General features: G+C 59.6%; 1 protein-coding gene and 1 pseudogene across 3 annotated transcripts; both read right to left on the bottom strand.

Annotated features, from left to right (window-relative positions):
• Positions 1 to 22: 22 nt before the first annotated feature.
• On the bottom strand, positions 23 to 1,544 carry LOC122463605 (annotated as a pseudogene).
• Positions 1,545 to 2,688: 1,144 nt separating this feature from the next.
• Positions 2,689 to 19,245, bottom strand: CXXC1 (CXXC finger protein 1). 3 transcript variants are annotated; one of them, XM_037888545.2, is made up of 16 exons: positions 19,005 to 19,245; positions 18,307 to 18,425; positions 17,842 to 17,942; positions 17,571 to 17,725; positions 15,766 to 15,942; positions 15,605 to 15,631; positions 15,155 to 15,304; positions 14,663 to 14,770; positions 14,212 to 14,396; positions 13,321 to 13,528; positions 13,032 to 13,142; positions 12,796 to 12,845; positions 4,322 to 4,418; positions 4,064 to 4,216; positions 2,939 to 3,090; positions 2,689 to 2,817 (listed from the first exon to the last, which is right to left on the bottom strand). In XM_037888545.2, exons 1-15 carry the CDS (start codon positions 19,113 to 19,115, stop codon positions 2,944 to 2,946), a joined length of 1,899 nt encoding a protein of 632 aa, XP_037744473.1. In that variant the 5' UTR covers positions 19,116 to 19,245; the 3' UTR covers positions 2,689 to 2,817; positions 2,939 to 2,943. The 3 variants fall into 3 exon arrangements, with proteins under 3 accessions (XP_037744473.1, XP_037744474.1, XP_037744475.1); XM_037888546.2 differs by having other exon boundaries at positions 15,766 to 15,924; positions 19,005 to 19,159; XM_037888547.2 differs by having other exon boundaries at positions 15,766 to 15,921; positions 19,005 to 19,159.
• Positions 19,246 to 19,692: the final 447 nt, after the last annotated feature.

The raw sequence follows: 19,692 nt of genomic DNA, 5'->3' as shown, positions 1-19,692 counted from the left end.
GAGGGAACCGGGAGTTGGGGGGGGGGGGGGGGGGGAGGGAACCGGGAGTTGGGGGGGGAGGAGGAGGAGGAGGGAGTTGGGGGGGGAGGAGGAGGAGGGAACCGGGGGTTTGGGGGAGGAGGAGGAGGAGGAGGAGGAGGAGGGAGTTGGGGGGCGGGGGAAGGAGGGAACCGGGGGTTTGGGGGAGGAGGAGGGGGAGGAGGGAGTTGGGGGGCGGGGGGAGGAGGGAACCGGGAGTTGGGGGGGGGGGAAGGAGGGAACCGGGGGTTTGGGGGAGGAGGAGGGGGAGGAGGGAGTTGGGGGGCGGGGGAAGGAGGGAACCGGGGGTTTGGGGGAGGAGGAGGAGGAGGGGGGAGGAGGAGGAGGAGGAGGGGGGAGTGGGGGCGGGGGGAGGAGGGAACCGGGGTTTTGGGGGGGAGGAGGAGGAGGAGGGAGTTGGGGGGCGGGGGGAGGAGGGAACCGGGGGTTTGGGGGAGGAGGAGGGGGAGGAGGGAGTTGGGGGGCGGGGGGAGGAGGGAACCGGGGGTTTGGGGGAGGAGGAGGAGGAGGAGGAGGAGGGAGTTGGGGGGCGGGGGGAGGAGGGAACCGGGGGTTTGGGGGAGGAGGAGGAGGAGGGAGTTGGGGGGCGGGGGGAGGAGGGAACCGGGGGTTTGGGGGAGGAGGAGGAGGAGGAGGAGGAGGGAGTTGGGGGGCGGGGGAAGGAGGGAACCGGGGGTTTGGGGGAGGAGGAGGAGGAGGAGGGAGTTGGGGGGAGGAGGGAACCGGGGGTTTGGGGGAGGAGGAGGGGGAGGAGGGGGGAGTGGGGGCGGGGGAAGGAGGGAACCGGGTGTTTGGGGGAGGAGGAGGAGGAGGAGGGAGTTGGGGGGAGGAGGGAACCGGGGGTTTGGGGGAGGAGGAGGGGGAGGAGGGGGGAGTGGGGGCGGGGGGAGGAGGGAACCGGGTGTTTGGAGGAGGAGGAGGGAGTTGGGGGGAGGAGGGAACCGGGGGTTTGGGGGAGGAGGAGGGGGAGGAGGGGGGAGTGGGGGCGGGGGGAGGAGGGAACCGGGTGTTTGGGGGAGGAGGAGGAGGAGGAGGGAGTTGGGGGGAGGAGGGAACCGGGGGTTTGGGGGAGGAGGAGGGGGAGGAGGGGGGAGTGGGGGCGGGGGAAGGAGGGAACCGGGTGTTTGGAGGAGGAGGAGGGAGTTGGGGGGAGGAGGGAACCGGGAGTTGGGGGGCGGGGGGAGGAGGGAACCGGGAGTTTGGGGGGAGGAGGGAGTTGGGGGGAGGAGGGAACCGGGGGTTTGGGGGGGGAGGAGGAGGGGGGGGGAGTGGGGGCGGGGGAAGGAGGGAACCGGGGGTTTGGGGGGGGAGGAGGAGGAGGGGGGAGTGGGGGCGGGGGAAGGAGGGAACCGGGGGTTTGGGGGGGGAGGAGGAGGAGGGGGGAGTGGGGGCGGGGGAAGGAGGGAACCGGGGGTTTGGGGGGGAGGAGGAGGGGGGAGTGGGGGCGGGGGAAGGAGGGAACGGGGGTTTGGGGGGGGAGGAGGAGGAGGAGGGGGGAGTGGGGCCGGGGGAAGGAGGGAACCGGGGGTTTGGGGGGGAGGAGGGAGTTGGGGGGCGGGGGAAGCAGGGAACCGGGAGTTTGGGGGGGAGGAGGGAGTTGGGGGGCGGGGGAAGCAGGGAACCGGGAGTTTGGGGGGGAGGAGGGAGTGGGGGCGGGGGAAGGAGGGAACCGGGGGTTTGGGGGGGGGAGGAGGGGGGGGCGGGGGGAAGGAGGGAACCGGGGGCTTGGGAGGGGGGAGGGAGGAGGGAGTTGGGGGGCGGGGGAAAGGAGGGAACCGGGGGCTTGGGAGGGAGGGGGGAGTTGGGGGGAGGGGGGAACCGGGGGTTTAGGGGGAAGGAGGGAACTCGGGGTTGGGGGACCCACAAGGAAGCAGTGTGTGGGGCAGACACACAAGCGGCCCAGGGGCCCCCCGCCCCAGCCGTATCCCACCTGCTCCATGCTGCCGCCCGCGGGGGGGAGCCGAAGGGGGCGGGCTGATATGGGCTAAGCCACGCCCTGTGGGCGGATCGTATGCAAATGAGAACCGGGAAGGGGCGCTCGAAGACCTTTCACACGGCGATGAAGAACGGGGGAGGGGCCGTTAGCCCGTGGGACTCCCCGCTGCGGTGGGAGGTGGGCGGGGGAGCGATACCTTAGCCAGGGCATTAACCCACGGGACTCCCCGCTGCAGGATCTGATGGGGGGGGCAGCTCAGACAGGGCAGTAACCCACGGGACTCCCTGCTGCAGGGTCAGATGGGGGAAAGAAATAGCTCAGCCAGGAAATCCGCTGAAGAACAGCCGCTGTCCCACCACCACCCCCCAGCGAAAAGTAAAAGTAAGCTTCACTTTAAAACTTTTTTATTAATGCCAGCTTCGTCCTGTGCCCCCCGGCCTCTGCCCCCTGCTGCCCACACTCACCCCTCGCCCCCACTTCCTTAACCTGGCAAGTGTCCGTGTCTCTTCAGGGTAGACCCCACATCCTGCAGCACCTGGAGAAGCACCCGGGCGGGGGGGGGGGGGGGGAGGGACAAGCCAAACCCCCAGCAGGAGGGCCAGAGTGGGGTAGGAGAGCTGGGGGGAGCGGGGTGCCAGAAGCCCCAAGCTAGTGGGGGGGGGGGAGAGTGGGGGCCCGGGCAGGATCGAATTCCCCCACCCCTGACAGAGCTGTGCTACATTTTTCCTCCTTTTGGTTTTTGTTTTTTTTTTTGTAAAGAAAAAAAAAGTTTTTTTTTAAAAAAAAATTATTAAAAAAAAACCAACGAGCGTCGGAAGAATCCACCGAGTCTGGCGCCGGCCCTGGGAGAGAGAGAAAAAGCAGTTAGGGGGGCCCCGGAACCCAGCCCCCCCGAGCCCGCGAGTGAGCCTGGAGGGGAGCCGGCTCCGCCGAGAGGCAAGGCCCCGGGCCCCCGCGGCTCACCGGGCTCAGCGGTCCGTGGTGGTGCGCAGGTCTGTGGTCAGCGGGTCGTGCTGGATGGTCTGGTGCAGCATCAGCGCCAGCAGCCCGGCCCGGTTGGTCATGGCCATGCGCACGTTGCGCTCCTGCTCAAACAGCTCGTCCAGCTTGTACCACTGCCAAGAGCAGGAGGTGCCGTTAAACGCAGCCACCTCTGGGGCAGGGCAGCTGGGGAACAGCCGCACATAACGCCGATGGGGACAGCTCGGCCGGCCCCGAGATGCAGCCACCTCTGGGGCAGGGCAGCTGGGGAACAGCTGCAAATAACACTGATGGGGACAGCTCAGCCGGCCCTGAGATGCAGCCACCTCTGGGGCAGGGCAGCTGGGGAACAGCTGCACATAACGCCGCTGGGGACAACTAGGCCGGCCCTGAGATGCAGCTAGCTCTGGGGCAGCGCAGCTGGGGAACAGCCGCACATAACGCCGATGGGGACAGCTCGGCCGGCCCCGAGATGCAGCCACCTCTGGGGCAGGGCAGCTGGGGAACAGCTGCAAATAACACTGATGGGGACAGCTCAGCCGGCCCTGAGATGCAGCTAGCTCTGGGGCAGGGCAGCTGGGGAACAGCCGCACATAACGCCGATGGGGACAGCTCGGCCAGCCCTGAGATGCAGCCACCTCTGGGGCAGGGCAGCTGGGGAACAGCCGCACATAACGCCGATAGGGCCAGCTCGGCCGGCAACAACAGACAGAGACTGGGTCAGGAAAAGGGGAGCTCCCTACTCAGTTAAAAGTGTGGGAGGGCTGCGGGTGGGGGGAATTTCTTCAGTCAGAAGGAATCAGACGAGTTGGGATCATGCCTAGATTTTAGTGCCTGGGCCTCACTGCCAGGGGAGAGTGCCCCCTGCCCAGCCTCCCAACCCCCAGCGCCTGGTCCTGCCCGCCAGGGGAGGGTGCCCCCTGCCCGGCCCCCCAGTGCCCTCCCCTGACTGCCAGGGGAGGGCGCCCCCTGCCCGGCCCCCCAGGGCCCTGCCCTGACCTCCAGGGGAGGGCACCCCCTGCCCGGCCCCCCAGCGCCCTGCCCGGCCCTGACCACCAGGGGAGGGCGCCCCCTGCCTGGCCCCCCAGCGCCGGCCCTGCTCCGTACCACGCGCACTCTCTCCAGGTCCACCTCGGCCCGGCGCAGTTTCTCCCAGCAGTAGTGCCGGTTGCATTTCCTCTTAGGCACGCGGCAGAAATCGCCGGTGAGCTCAGACACGTCCTTGACCAGAGGGCAGCCGCACACCTCGTCCACCGACACCTGGAGGGGGCACCACAGGGTTCGCACCCACGCTGCCCCTCACTGCTGACCCGCAGCCCCCCGCTAGCCCAGCCCTGCCCCCCGGCCACAGCCAGGGCCCCTCACCTTGGGGTCGCGGGAGTGCTCGGGGCACAGCACCTGCAGTCGCTTGCAGTACGTCTTGCTCTGAGGGTTGTAGACGTCACAGAAGAGGCGGGTGGCCCTGGGGAGGGGAGACATGGTGCCCGGGTGAGAGGCGGCAGCTGCTACCAGATGCCTGGGGGGGCGGACGACTCCATATGCCTAGGAAGACCTAGGCAGCATTGCCCCATTGTTCAGAGAGGGAAACTGAGGCACATGCATGTGCATTCAATCCTGCCTGTCAGAGCCAGAGCGAGAACCCAAGTGTCCTGGCTCCCGGCTCCCCCTGCTCTAACCACTAGACCCCACCCTCTTCCCAGAGCCAGGGAGAAAACCCAGGAGTCCTTTGGAAATTGTCTGAATGTCTTACGTGGGGTTCCACAGGGATCTGGTGGTGTTTTACATCTTTATTAACTACCAGGATGTAGGGAGAGACCGATCCAGTGTAGAGATGGCACAAAGCGAGGGGGGGTTGCCAACGCGGAGGACAGAGCTAAAATTCAGAGGGATCTTGATAAATCGGAGAACGTGGCTATCGCCAACATAATGAATTTCAATGAAGGCCCCGTGGAGGGTGGAAAAACCCAACGCACAATAACAGACTGAAGGAGAAGGGGAGTCCCTAGCCGCAGACCCACACGCCGGCGGGGACCGCGAGACGGTTGTCGTGTTGTAGCACTAGGATTTTATGTTTGTACTTGGTATAACTTTGAATGAAGAATAAAGAATAATAATGTAACAAAGGGGCGGGCAAACTTTTTGGCCCAAGGGCCCCATGGGGTTTCTGAAATTGTATGGAGGGCCGGTTAGGGGAGGTTGTGCCTCCCCAAACAGCCAGGCACAGCCTGGCCCCCAACCCCTATCTGTTAGGGGAAATCAACCTAGTTAGCATATGTGACTCCATTTTGGGTTTCCTGTCGGCCATTAACTAGAAGCGAGCACATCAATACCAAGGAAGGAAGGATCCTTCAGGGTGGACAGCTGGACGGTTTCAAGATAAGGGAAATGAAGGAGACAGGAACCAGCCGACATGCCTGAAGTTTTTCGCACGGGGAAGGTGGCTGCAGGGGATCGGCCATAGAGAAGGAGAAGGCCTGTTTATTGGTTTAGGCCCCCCGAGCCACACAGGCAGGATGTTTTGCCCACAGTATATAATCTGTGTGTGACCTGTAATCGGGGTCCCCTTCTGCTTAACAGAGCAGGACCACGCTCGAGCGTAATAAACCTACAAACTTTGAGACACTCTGCAGTCTGTCTTTATTCGGTTGCCTCAGCCTAGAAACGAACTGTACGTGTCCTAACTGGAATCATTCGTAACAATCGGACCGCCCCCGGGGACTCCTGCCCCATCCGCCCCGCTCCCTGTCCCCCCACCGGGGCTCCTGCCCCATCCATCCACACCCTTCCCACGCGCTCCCTGTCCCCTGACCACCCCCCCGGGACTCCTGCCTCATCCATGCCCTCCTGCTCCGTGTCCCCTGACTGCCCCCCGAGGACTCCTGCCCCATCCACTCCCCCCTGCTCCCTGACCTCCCACGGGGACTCCTGCCCCATCCATCCACACCCCTCCCACCCGCTCCTTGTCCCCTGACCACCCCCCTGGGACTCCTGCCCCATCCATGCCCCCCTGCTCCGTGTCCCCTGACTGCCCCCCAGGACTCCTGCCCCATCCATGCCCCCCTGCTCTGTGTCCCCTGACTGCCCCCCAGGACTCCTGCCCCATCCACTCCCCCCTGCTCCTTGTTCCCCCCCCCGGAACTCCTGCCCCATCCATGCCCCCCTGCTCGCCCCCCGAGGACTCCTGCCCCATCCACTGCCCCCTGCTCCCTGACCGCCCCCGGACCTCCCGCCCCTGACTGCCCCTGTCCCCATTCGACCGCGCTGACCCCTATCCACAGCCCCGTCCCCTGACCACCACCCCAAACTCTCCTGCCCTCTGTCCAACCTCCCTGCCCCCTCACCGCGCTGCCTGGAGCACCGGTGGCCGGCAGCGCTAGAGCCAGCCACGTCACCGCGCAGCACAGATCACCGGGTCAGGCCAGAGCATTGCATCAGCAGCACAGTGAGCTGAGGCTGCCGGGGAGGGGGAACAGCAGGGGAGGGGCTGGGGGCTCGCCCCCCAGGCCAGGAGCTCAGGGGCCGGGCAGGAGGGTCCCACAGGCCGGATGTGGCCCACGGGCCGTAGTTTGCCCACCTCTGATGTAGCATGTATTGCGTGTATTGATGTATGATATGATGTGACCACATTCTGCCGCCACCCTGTCTGAAAGCAGGAAGTCTGCCAGTGGTAGAGATGCATCAGCCCGAATCGTGTGTCTGAAGCCGATTGCAAGGCAGTAAGAGACCTTTAGGGTCACCACTTTGTTGGAGGTTTAAAATTAGCGTTTTGAAATAAGTAAAAGAACGTGACAATTGTTTTCTCCTGCCTTGCCAGTTGATGTTCCTGTTCAAATGCTCTGGGTAAATCAGTCCTGTGTTGTGTGTGAATGAGGAATGTGTGGGTTAAGAGATAAGTCTGAAGGCCATTGCCAGACCAGATGTTCTAGGGAGGAACCAAGAACAGACGTAAAGGTGCCAGGAGTCTGCAACATGCCCCTGTTGAGAGGTCAGAGGAAAGCAGATTGACGACTCTAAAGATGCGGCAGGCACCTATCAATGGGGACAAGATAGCTGTGATCAAATCTAGCCTGGGGTAACTCCCCAAGTGACAGATGACGGAACAAGATAAAGGACGAGGAGGACAATTTAAGAAAACAAACGGCGATTGATCACAGCACAAAGGTGCAAAACTCATTGGTCCCAAGGAAGGAAAATCACGATAGAAACAGGGGGCCTGGCCATGAACCTTTGGGTTCGTCCTGCCAAGACTTCCCCGGAGCACTGTGTCGTGACCGACGGAACCCAGCTCCTCCCTACCCGTGATCAACCTAGCTGGCCACTAGATTGATCCGGACTGGTACTTATGACATCAACGCGTGGGACAAGGAGTGTGTGTGTGAGAGATTAAATGCATATGCTAATTGTTGTGTTTCCAATAAACGTGGCGTATTGCCTTTTCCCCTGAAAAAGATCCCGTGTGCTTCTTATCAGCATAACAGTGTGCCCCTGGAGTGGGATGGGGGGACATTTTCGGCAGCAGCGGGCATGACTGAGCAGGCCTTTTTAGGAACCCCTCTGCTGACCCCGGACGGGGAAGGGGTGCCCCAAACACAGGCAATCCCACCATACCTGACTGGAGAACTGGCGCCAGGGGGATCGCACCCTACGCGGTCGAAAACCAAAAAAATGTTTCTTGCAACTCGGCCTGTCCGTGCCCTGCTAGACGGATCAAAAAGCGAAAGACCCCAAGGCAGTGCAGCAATTGTCGCCCGGGGTACAACAGCGACATCGCTGCTCTTGGCAAGACACAACGTGCCCATCAGAGTATAACCACCGCCCTCCAGTGGCCTTCTTCTGGAAAGGAAAACCAGCACACGACAGGCCAATACCCAGTGTTGGCTTTGCCCTCAAGAACTTTCTAGTCAACCGCCTGATTGAGCTCCCCGGCACCATCAACGAGCATCTTATGCATCCATTCCCAAAACACAGAAGATAATCCTCTTAGGGGACTTTAACGCAAGAGTTGGCCGAGATTCTAACGTATGGAGTAGCACCACTGGGAAGGAAGGAAGGACTGAGTCGCCAAGACCACTTCCAATGGGATCCTCCTGCTCAGCCAATGTGCAAAGTGTGACCTGGTGATCACAAACACAGTCTTCAGACAAAGCAACAAGTACAAAACAACTGGGCAACACCCCCGCTCAAAACAGTGGCACCTCCTCAACTAGGTCATTGGAAAAACACAGGATCGAAGAGATGTCCAAATCACCAGTGTCGTGAGAGGAGCCGATGCTTGCCAGACTGACTACCGCCTGGGGAGGTCAGTCATGTCCCTCAGGATTGCACCGAAACATAGAAAGCAATCCAAATCACACAGACAGCAACACAACAGCCAAAGACTTCGATCCTCAGTGCACCGAGAGACCTTCAAACACTCCTCAGTGAAAAACTGACCATATGCACACTTGGAAACGACAACACAAGCGTCAAGGAAGACTGGGAAGCCATAAAACGGCCTACCCACAAGGCTTGCAAGGAATCCATCGGCCTTGCTGCCCGCTGCCATCAGGACTGGTTTGACAACAACAACGTTGCGATTACAGCCCTTTTGGGCCAGAAGAGAAAAAGCTTTCTGCGATTGGCAAAACCAGCCACTGTCCAGTCAGAAGCAGGGCTCTCTCCAACAGCTCAAAGGAGCATCCGAGAAATCAAAACCAAATGGTGGGAGGACACAACAAAAGAAAGCCAAACGTTCGCTGACAGACACCATATGTGGAGTTTTTTTGGTGAGACAAAGACCCTGTACGGACGAAGATCACGGGGCCTCATGCCGCTGAGCTCCGAAGATGGTAGTGCCCTTCTTAAAGGGAACGGATCCATCAAAGAGCGCTGGAAAGAACATGGCCAAAAGCTTCTAAATCGAGAATCGACTGTGACTGACGACGCGAGCGACTCCATCCCTCGGCACCCAATCTGGGAAACTCTTGCCAACCCACCGACGCCTGAGGGGATCTGCAAAGCAATTAATCAAATGTAGACCAGTAAAGCACCAGGTCCTGATGGCGAACCAGCTGAAGTACTGAAAGCCGGGGGAGAAACACTGACTAACAAGATTCATTTGCTGCTCCTCAAAATCTGGCGCACCGAAGAAGTCCCCACTGACTTACGTAACGCTAACAATGTCACCATTTTCAAAAATGGAGACAGTGCCGACTGTGGCAAGTACCGAGGCACTGCCCTGCTCTCCATCGCTGGGAAGATTCTTGCTAGAATCTCACTGAACCGCCTGTTTCCTCTTGCAGAGGAAGTACGGCCAGCGTCCCAGTGTGGCTTCAGACCATCACGAGGCACCACCGACGTGATTTCCGCAGCCAGGCAGATCCAGAAAAAAGGCCAAGACCACCACCAGGACCTGTATATGGCCTTTATCAATCTGACCAAAGCCTTCAACTCTGTCAACCGTGAGGCTCTGTGGAAAATCATGTCAACGTTTGGCTGCCCGAGCAAATTTATAACCACGGTAAGACTCCTCCACGACCGGATGACTGGCTCCATCTTCCGCAGCGGCTCTGCCTCTGAGCCCTTTGTCGTCCGAACTGGCGTAAAACAAGGCTGTGTACTGGCACCCTTTTCTCCGTTTTCTTGGTAGCTACGAAAACACTAACCCAAGACTGTCTACCACAGGGCATTGGCTTCCAATATCGGACTGACGGCCACCTCTCCAGCCTTTCTCGTCTCCCTGCCAGAACGAATATCGGCAACAATAAGCAAACTCCGGTATGCAGATGATTGGGCGGTAGTTGCACGCTCGAAGGAGGACCTACAAACAGCCCTTAATTGCTCCTCTTGGCCCTGGTCTACACTAGGACTTTAGGTCGAATTTAGCAGCGTTAAATCGATGTAAACCTGCACCCGTCCACATGATGAAACCCTTTATATCGACTTAAAGGGCTCTTAAAATCGATTTCCTTACTCCACCCCTGACAAGTGGATTAGCGCTTAAATTGGCCTTGCTGGGTCGAATTTGGGGTACTGTGGACACAATTCGACGGTATTGGCCTCCGGGAGCTATCCCAGAGTGCTCCATTGTGACTGCTCTGGACAGCACTCTCAACTCAGATGCACGATTGTCTGCCGTTGCTCTGACGCAGGGAGGGGCGACTGACGACATGGCTTACAGGGTTGGCTTACAGGGAGTTAAAATCAACAAAGGGGGTGGCTTTACATCAAGGAGTATTTCAGGCAGGACTTCACGGAGGGTTCCAATAAGAAATGGTGCACCTAAGTTATTCTTCTTATTGGAACAAGCAGGTTGGTCTGGCCTCTGATTGATACATGGCTAGATTTACCTCGCTGCACTTTCTCTGTGAGTGACTGCAGTGTGACCTAGAGGAATGAGTCCCCTAGACGGGGGGTGGGGGGGGGTTGCAAATGAGTACAAAACAAATCTGGTCTGTTTCTTGTTTTGATACACTCCATCTATCTTTTAGATCTTTGGCTGGCAGCAGACGGTGCAGAAGGACTGCATGCCATCCTCTTCTCTTGCCTGCCCGGCAGAAGATGATGCAATAGGACTGCTAGCAATCCGTATCACCTGCCTGCTCACCATAAGATGGTTCAATAGGACTGACTGCAGGACTAAAGAGAATGACCTGGTCAAGTCACTCCAAATTTAGTCCCTGCGCCCATGTCTGCCCAGGCACTCCTGATCGACCTCACACAGGGGACCAGGAGCACCTCGGACACGACGATGACGGCTACCAGTCCTACTGTACCGTCTGCTGCCACAAGGCAATGGGTTGATGCTGCTGTGTAGCAATGCCGTACCGCGTCTGCCAGCACCCAGGAGACATACGGTGACGGTGAGCTGAGCGGGCTCCGTGCTTGCCGTGGTATGGCGTCTGCACGGGTAACTCAGGAAAAAAGGCGCAAAACGATCGTCTGCCTTTTCTTTCACGGAGGGAGGGAGGGAATGGGGGCCTGACGACATGTACCCAGAACCACCCGTGACAATGTTTTAGCCCCATCAGGCATTGGGATCTCAACCCAGAATTCCAATGGGCAGCGGAGACTGCGGGAACTGTGGGATAGCCACCCACAGTGCAACGCTCCGGAAGTCGACGCTTGCCTCGGTACTGTGGAAGCACTCCGCCGAGTTAATGCGCTTAGAGCATTTTCTGTGGGGACACACACACTCGAATATATAAAAACGATTTCTAAGAAACCGACTTCTACAAATTCGACCTAATTCCGTAGTGTAGACAGACCCTGAAACTTACAAAAGCCTAGGGCTAACGCTGAACATCGACCAAAAAAAAAGGTCCCCGCCAGCCAGTCCCCGGTCAATCATCGGACCCAGCAAGGAAGATCTATATCGACAAAGAAGAACTGGAAAACGTAGAAGACTTTGCCTATCTTGGCAGCCACCTCTCACAGAGGGCAGACATAGACGTCGAGATCCAGCCCAGAATTCGCCATGCCAGCCTTGCCTTTGGCGACTGTCTCGCCGGGTTTTCAACACTCACAACATGAGAACGCACACGACACTTGTAGTTTATAAAGCGGTGGTCAGCCCAGCTCTCCTCTACGGCTGTGAGACGTCGGTGACCTACAGGAAAAACCTGAAAAACCTGGAATGCCAGCACCGGGACTTTCTCTGGAAGATCCTCAACATAAAGTGGGAGGATCGTCGCACTAATCTCAGTGTCCTCACGGAGGCCAACACCCTTAAGATGAACGTCAAGAGATCTGGCACGGACACCACACGCCGGGGGAGAGCAGCCCAGGATAGGGGTAACTGGCGAAGACTTGTCAGAGAGGGAGCGTCCACTTTTGAGGAAAATCGCCTTGCCCTGGTCGCAGAAAAACGCCAGAAAAGAAAGGACACACGACTGTCCTGCAGCAATCGCGGGCCAGCCCTGTCTTCTAACCCCATCTGCAACGTCTGCCAACGAGCCTGCAGCTCAAGGATCCGACTCCTCAGTCCCCAAAGGACCCATGAAAAACAAAGCCTGTGGAAGAGATCATGCTCGACCTCGAGGGGTCGCTGATGCTATTGCAAAAAAAGCACATGCAATTTTAGGTTGCATTAACAGAGGCATAGCCAGCAAGTCGCAGGAGAGGACAGGACCGCTCGGCTCTGGCTAGGCCTCAGCTGGAGGACGGTGTCTGGTTTCGGTCACCAACGCCCAGAAAGGACGTGGAGACAATGGGTAGGATCCAGAGGCGAGCGCCAAAGACGATCAAAGGGGAGGGACACCAGCCATGTGAGCCAAGGCGGCAGGAACTGGGTACGCTCAGTTTGGAAAAGAGATTGAGGGGGGACACGACAGCACTCTTTGAATACTCGAAAGGCTGCCATAGAAAAGATGGAGACAGGTCGTTCTCTCAGAGGGCAGGACGAGAGGCCGTGGGTTCAAACTACAGCACAGCAGATTGAGATTAAATCTCAGGGAAAACTTCTGGCCGGGAAGAGCAGCAGGACGATGGAACCGAGGCCTCAGGAGGTCATGGAAGCTCCTTCGAGGAGGGTTTCAGGCGGAGGCCGGAGCCATCTGTCTTGGATGGTTTAAATCCTGCAGGGGTCAGCCTAGGTGCCCCTTGCGGTCCCCTCTAACCCTACAGGTCGAGGAGTCTATGAAGGTACATGCAAGTGGGGCAGAGAGGAGGACTGTAGGGATCAAAGACAACGGGTGAAACCCCTCAGGGGAATTACAGTGACGTGGGAACCAAAAGCAGTGGAATGGTGAAGAGAGGGGACAACAGGCAGAGGGAGTCAGTGGGAGAACCATATGTGGGGGGGAACCAAGGGGTCAGGTTTAGAAGATGGACAACGTCAGCCCATATGGGCTGGGACTCACCCCTCTATGCGGGTTGGGTACATGGATCCGAAGGATGTCTGGCTCTCGTACTGCGGGGGAAGGGAGAACACAGGGCTCGTCAGTGCACCGGGAGGGGGAGGGGGACGGGGACAAGACAGGGGAAGAGCCGCACGTAACGCCGCATGGCTGTCAGATGCGGCCACCTCTGGGGCGGAGCAGAGGGGGGAACAAGGGGAGAGTCTGTTTCCCGGGCCCCGCAAGGCAGGGCAGCGTACCTTGGCGTAGCAACGTTCCATGTGGCGCAGCGCCACCTTGGGGTTGATGGGGTGCCCGCAGGAGACGCAGAAGATCTGCAGGTCGGTGTCATCGCTGTCTCCCTCGTTGGTCTGTGGGGAGAGAGCAGGGAGGGCCCTGTTAGTGCTGCCCCAACAGGGGGATCCCTGAGCTCGGGACAGCTGGGGAGAGAACCCAGGAGTCCTGGCTCCCAGCCCCCCCACCCTGCTATAACCCACCAGACCCCACTCCCCTCCCAGAGCCAGAGCTCAGGCGTCTAGCCCTGCCCACCTCCTCATCCTCCTTGATGGCCTGCTGCTTGGCCTTGCCGATGATGGCCTCCAGCTCGTGGAAGCGACGCTCCATCTCCTGCAGCCGCAGCCGCGCCTGCTGCTGCTCCCGCCGGATCCGCTCCAGCAGCTTCTTGCCGTGCTCCTCCGCCACGCACGGGCTCTGCTGCCACTGCTGGATGCGCTGTGGAAGGATCTCGTAGATCCGGCTGGAGGGGGAGAGACAGACAGACTGACCTGCGGGCAGGGATACTGGTCTGGGGGCCCCACGGGTCTGATCCAAGGTTGGCGGGACACAGAGCTGCGGGCCCCAGGGCCGGATACAGAGCTGAGGGACCCTCCGTGGGTCTGATCCGAGGTAGGGATACGGGTCTGGGGGGCCCCCATGGGTCTAATCCAAGAGGGAGGATATGGGGCTGGGGGGTACCCTGTGGGTCTGATCTGGGGTGGGGATCTGGGGTTGGGGGGGCCCTGTGGGTCTGATCGGGGTGGGGATACTGGAGTTGGGGGGGTCCTGTGGGTCTGATCGGGGTGGGGATACTGGAGTTGGGGGGGTCCTGTGGGTCTGATCGGGGTGGGGATACTGGAGTTGGGGGGGTCCTGTGGGTCTGATCGGGGTGGGGGTGATACTGGGCTGCAGGGCTCCTGTTGGTCTAATCTGGGGTAGGAGGAGATACCGGGCTGGGGGGCCCATGGTTCTGATCTGGGATGGGGGGTGTCTCATCCGGGGGTATATGGGGCTGGGGGGAGGGGTCCTGTGAGTCTGATCCAGGTGATTGGGATGGTGCCAATGCCATGGGGCACCCCTGCTGCGGCCCGGGGATTCCCAGGCTTGGAGGTTCCAGGGGTCGGGGCTGCGTCCCCCCAGCAGGGGTGGGGCCGGGGCCCTTACTTGGCGGCCAGCTTCATGCCGCACTCCTCGGAGCAGTACTTGGAGGCGGTGCGGGCGGGCTGGACGCAGCCGGGGCCCAGGCACTGATGCAGCGAGGCCGGGTCCTTGGCGTCCGGCCGCTCGGCATGCCGCGACCGGTCCCGGTGCTTCTGCTTCTGCTTGTGACGCTTGTACTTCTCCTCCTTCTTCAAGGGGGGAGAGACCGCATCAGCGCCCTGCAGCCCCCACCGGGCCATCTCCCCCTTTCCACCCGCAGCCAGGGGCCCCTCCATGACCAGCCCCCGTGCTCTAACCCCTAGCCCCCACTCCCGTCTCAGAACTGGGGACAGAACCCAGGAGTCCTGGCTCCCAGCGCCCCCTGCTCTAACCACTAGCCCCCATTCCTGTCCCGGAGCCAGGATATACCCCACGACTGGGGAAAGTCTCCGTGGCGGCTGCAATTGGCTCCTACCTTCTTCTCCGATTTCTTCTCCCGCCTCTTGACGTGCTTGACCTTCACGGCGCGTTTGCGGAGCACGGGGTCCAGGAACGGGGCATCCTCCGGGTCGCTGAGCCACGGCTGGGGGTGGGGTGGGGGGAGTGGCAGGAGAGGAGACAAGGATGAGACCAGCACCCTCTGAGTGAAGTAGAGAGGCCACAGACCCTAGGTACCCCCCTGCTCCTACCAAGCGGGCTACAGGGGCTTTCTGAGCCCTCAATGACGCTCTACCCAGGCTCCTGTCCAGGGAGCCCCCCACATGTACTCGGAAAAACAGAGCCCAGAGGCTGAACATTCAGGGATGGGACTCCCTGCATAGAGATGCAGCCACCTCTGGGGCAGGGCAGCTGAGGAACGGCCACAGAGTAAAACGATTTGGAGACTGCTCTATCTGGACACACGGCGCCTGGGTTCTCCCGGGGCCCTGCCGCACGTGGGATCTCGCAGGTTGGGTGGGGCCCTCACCAGGTTCTGGTCGTCGAAGGCTCCAGCACAGAACTCTTGGTATAAGTCGGGGTCAATCGGGAGGTCGTCGTCCGACAGCGGCTCAGGGGTGGCGGACGATTCCAACTGCTCTTTCAGCATCTGCAGGTCTTCGTCCCGCCCCCGCAGCATCTGCCAAGAGGGGGTTAGACACTTGCTGCCTGACACCTCAGACCTACCCCCTCCCCTGTGGCTGCCCCACACGCAGACAGGGAAACTGAGGCACAAAGAGGGGAAGAGACCAGTCCATGATCAAACTGCAAAAGCTGGGAATAGGACCTGACTCCCTTTCCCCACTAGACCCCACTCTCCTCCCAGAGCTGGGGAGAGAACCCAGGAGTCGTGGCTCCCAGGCACCTCCCTGCTCTACCCACTAGCCCCTTCGCCCCTCCCGGACCTAGGAAGAGCACAGAAAGGATGGAGCCAACTTACCGAGGCTGGGAAATACTTATATGATTCCTAGAAAGAAAAGAAACACTCTGGTAAGCAGCTCAAATGACATGCAGCCATCTCTGGAGCGGGGCAGCTGGGTAATAGCCTCCAAACGGAGCATACAGGTGTTTAGGACAGGAAGTGAATGCTCCAGTACTCACCCGTGCCCGGACCTGGCACTGCCGCAGACGGCACTTCTGCCGGATTTTATTGGGCCCTCCAAATTTCTTCATGTCGCGGCAGAAGTCACACTGCCCACAGTCCTCTGTCCGCCGGCACGCCTCGCACTCCCCACACATCCGTGCCGAGCGCTTGATCTGCTGTTGCGGATGAGAGAACTGTAAGAATGACAAGTTTGCACATTGTAGAAAGATGGAAGTCATCTTTAAACAGGGGCGTCCTTAACTGGGGGCAGGAGAAAGAGAGACCATTTTTACTCTCACATCTTTGAAATTATCACTCCATCCACTGCCTTCAAATCTGACTTGCTCTTGCCTCTTGGTGAGATCTATCAAACAAGCCAGGTTTGAGATTTCTACCTTCCTCTCAGTCTCTCTCCTAAAACATCCCCAGCCCCTTTAGATTCTTCCTTGCAAAGAGACAATTTAGCATGTGCCCCTCAGTCCAAAGCTGAAGTTGGCTGGTAAAGGGAAACACCCCTGTAATCTGGAAACAGATCTTTGTACCCTTTAAGAATTTTAATCAGTTTGGCATCACAACCATCACTTTAAATATTGCTAACTAAGGACTGCAACAACCTACCCTCCACACCCAAAAATTGTGGATACTTTTTAACCAAGTCTAGCTGTTTGCATCCACAAATCCACAATTTGGAGCTCTGCATTTTATCCGGCATACTCAGAAATAACCGTGGGCGTAAAGGGAGAGTCTAAGCCAAGCCCCCGTTTAAAATGCAGTGGCTCATGCTTCTGTTTAGAGGGAAATATTCCTAGCAATTTTCATTCACTTTCTTTGCAATGGAATCTGTTGCTTAACCGGCCCGGTTCCCTTCTGTTCCTCGTGCCATCTGCTAGATTTCAGCTGCCACAGCAGAAGAAAATCATGGTGCATTTCACGGATTAATTCGAGTCCCCGCTAGTAGCAAAGTCCCCATAGCTGCATCCAATTTTGGGGCCCTAATAAGCCAGAGAAGGGACTAGGTGTTTTGTTTGTTTTTTTAAACGCAACGCATTTCCTGCTGTTGCGGCTCGTCAATCGCAGCATTTTGCTTTCCCAACAACACTGAGATTTTAGCGCAAGAGGGGCGCCCGAACCGACGCCGGCCCACGCGTCAAAGAGCACTCCCAGCGGCAGAGGCTCAGGATTCATCCCAATCGAGAAACACTTCCATGGAAACCAAACAGACCCAGCTCTCCTGCAGGGCTGACTCCGCACCGAGCTTATGGCTTGGAAACGGGGCTAGACTCTTCCCAGCTGGCGCGTCCTTAAAGCGGCACCTATCCCGTGCTCAGCCACCCTCCCACAAAAAAAACCCCTCAGGGCTACCTCCCCTTTCCTCCCCAAAGACCATACTCCAGAAATATGGAGGAAGAATGGAAAAGAAACGGTCAGGTCGCTTTCAAAATCTCCTGGCACAACTCACTGGAGGGGAGTGCTGCCACTCAAAATGGGATGGCTCGCCTGGTGCCAAGATGCAGCCACCTCTAGGGAGGGGCGGCTGGGGAATGGCCGCCCATGAGAGCATATAGCAACTCAGTCAGAACTATCTGCCTGAGGAATCAGGGGTATCAGACTAAATTCCAGGGTGTTTACCCTCAACTCTGCCCACGGGGAAGGGCAGGAAGGAGAGGGAGGATCATGGGCAGGAACGGGGAAGGGCAGCGGCTGGAACCCGCCAGGGCCCGGCTGGCACTTGGAGCCGCTCTTGGAACCCTGCGGCTTAGCTCCCTGGCAACGCAGCCCACTGGCTCATGGGATAGAATCCCGTCCCCCAGAACGTCCTCACCTGGCCACCTACTTTTGACCCACGGCTCTGGTCCAGGGCCAGCTCCTGGGCCTTCTTCCTCAGCTCGTCCTTCTCAAACCGATCCCGCTCGCCCTCTCGCTCCTTCTCTTTGGATTTTTTGTGCCGGTATCGGATCTCCAAGGCCGGGTTCTTATCTGCGGTGGGGAAATGAAAGCACGTCACAGACAGAAATACCAAGGGGATAGCCCCACACCCCTCCCAGAGCCAGGGAGAGAACCCAGGAGTCTGGGTTCCCCGCCCCGTTCCTCACCTCGGCACTGCAGACAGTACCATTCCCGAATGGCCTTCGCCATCTTCTCTGTGATGTTGATACAATTGCCATGGAACCACTCATTGCAGTTATCACAGCCTCTGAAGGGATAGGAGAGATGGAAGAGTCAGAGCGCCCCTGACTGAGCCCCCCGCCCTGCACCCCCAGTGCCCGGCCCGGACTGCCAGAGGAGAGCCCCCCACACCAAGCCCCATGCCCCTGAGTGCCCAGCACAGACTGCCAGGGGAGAGCACCCCCTGCCCAGCCCCCTATAACAGCTGGAATTTCCCAGGGGGAGTCTCACTTGGCCTGGCTCAGTGAGCAAGATGGCTGGACTGAGTCTCCCCTCAGCTCTCCCACCCCCCTTCCAGCAGCCTGAATCCAGGACAGAGGCAGCCCCTTGCAAGCTCAGTGCTGGGGACCCAGGCGCCCTAGCAGCCCCCCCACCCCGCCCGGTCTCCGTACATCATGAAGCAGTTGATGTCCGGCTTGCGGCAGATGCAGTACACAGGCGCGTTCTCGCCATTCTCCGACTTGGACTCCTCGCCCACCGCGGCCAGCTCCGGGTCCGAGAACTCGCTGTCCTGCGGGGTGCGGGAGGGGAAGACAAAGGGCATCAGGGAACCCAGGAGTCCTGGTTCCCAGCCCCCTCCTGCTCTCAGCCACCAGACCCCTCCCCTCCCAGGGAACCCAGGAGTCCGGTCTCCCAGCCCCCCCTGCTCTCAGCCACCAAACCCCTCCCCTCCCAGGGAACCCAGGAGTCCGGGTTCCCAAGTCCCCCCTGCTCTCAGCCACCAGACCCCTCCCCTCCCAGGGAACCCAGGAGTCCGGGCTCCCAGCCCCCCCTGCTCTCAGTCACCAGACCCCTCCCCTCCCAGGGAACCCAGGAGTCCGGGCTCCCAGCCCCCTCCTGCTCTCAGCCCCCAGACCCCTCCCCTCCGGAGAACCCAGGAGTCCGGGCTCCCAGCCCCCCCTGCCCTCAGTCACCAGACCCCTCCCCTCCCAGGGAACCCAGGAGTCCGGGCTCCCAGCCCCCTCCTGCTCTCAGCCACCAGACCCCTCCCCTCCGGAGAACCCAGGAGTCCGGGCTCCCAGCCCCCCCTGCTCTCAGCCACCAGACCCCTCCCCTCCCGAGAACCCAGGAGTCCGGGGCCCCCCCTTACCATGGTCCCTCCCAGCCCCTTGGTGTGGATGGAATCAAGACAACAAGGGCCCTGGGGCAGGAAGTTCCGACAGCCCCGCCCCCAGGCAGCCACTTCCACTTCCGGGGTCATCCGGCCACCCTGGCCAAAGGCGCCGCCACCACCCCCAGCCAGCACAGCTGCCCGCTTCCAAGATGGCCGCCGTCAGGGCTATGACGTTTCTCCCAGTTGGCCTCTGCCCGCTTCCAAGATGGCCTCCCCCAAGCCCCTCTGAGAGTGACGAGCGCCTCAGGCAAGAAGGCCACGCCCCTAAGGATCTGCGCTGCCTGAGCGGCAGGATCAAATATGTCTGCTTCAGCGCTACTTAATGCACCATTGAGCGGGAGCGGCCATCTTTGATACTGGCAACTGCAAGACACGTTGACTCAAACAGGTCGTCTAAATAACCAGATAGATACAGTGCATGGGGATAGATAGATAGAGGGGGTGCATGGGGATAGATAGATTAGATAGAGGGGGTGTATGGGGATAGATAGAGGGGGTGCATGGGGATAGATAGATAGAGGGGGTGTACGGGGATAGATAGATAGATAGAGGGGGTGCATGGGGATAGATAGATAGATAGATTAGATAGAGGGGGTGCATGGGGATAGATAGATAGATTAGATAGAGGGGGTGTATGGGGATAGATAGAGGGGGTGCATGGGGA

This window comes from Chelonia mydas, chromosome 23, assembly GCF_015237465.2.
Source record: "Chelonia mydas isolate rCheMyd1 chromosome 23, rCheMyd1.pri.v2, whole genome shotgun sequence".
NCBI lineage: Eukaryota > Metazoa > Chordata > Testudines > Cheloniidae > Chelonia > Chelonia mydas.
The sequence above is the reverse complement of the archived record's forward strand: the minus strand, read 5'-3'. Positions and strand labels throughout refer to the sequence as shown.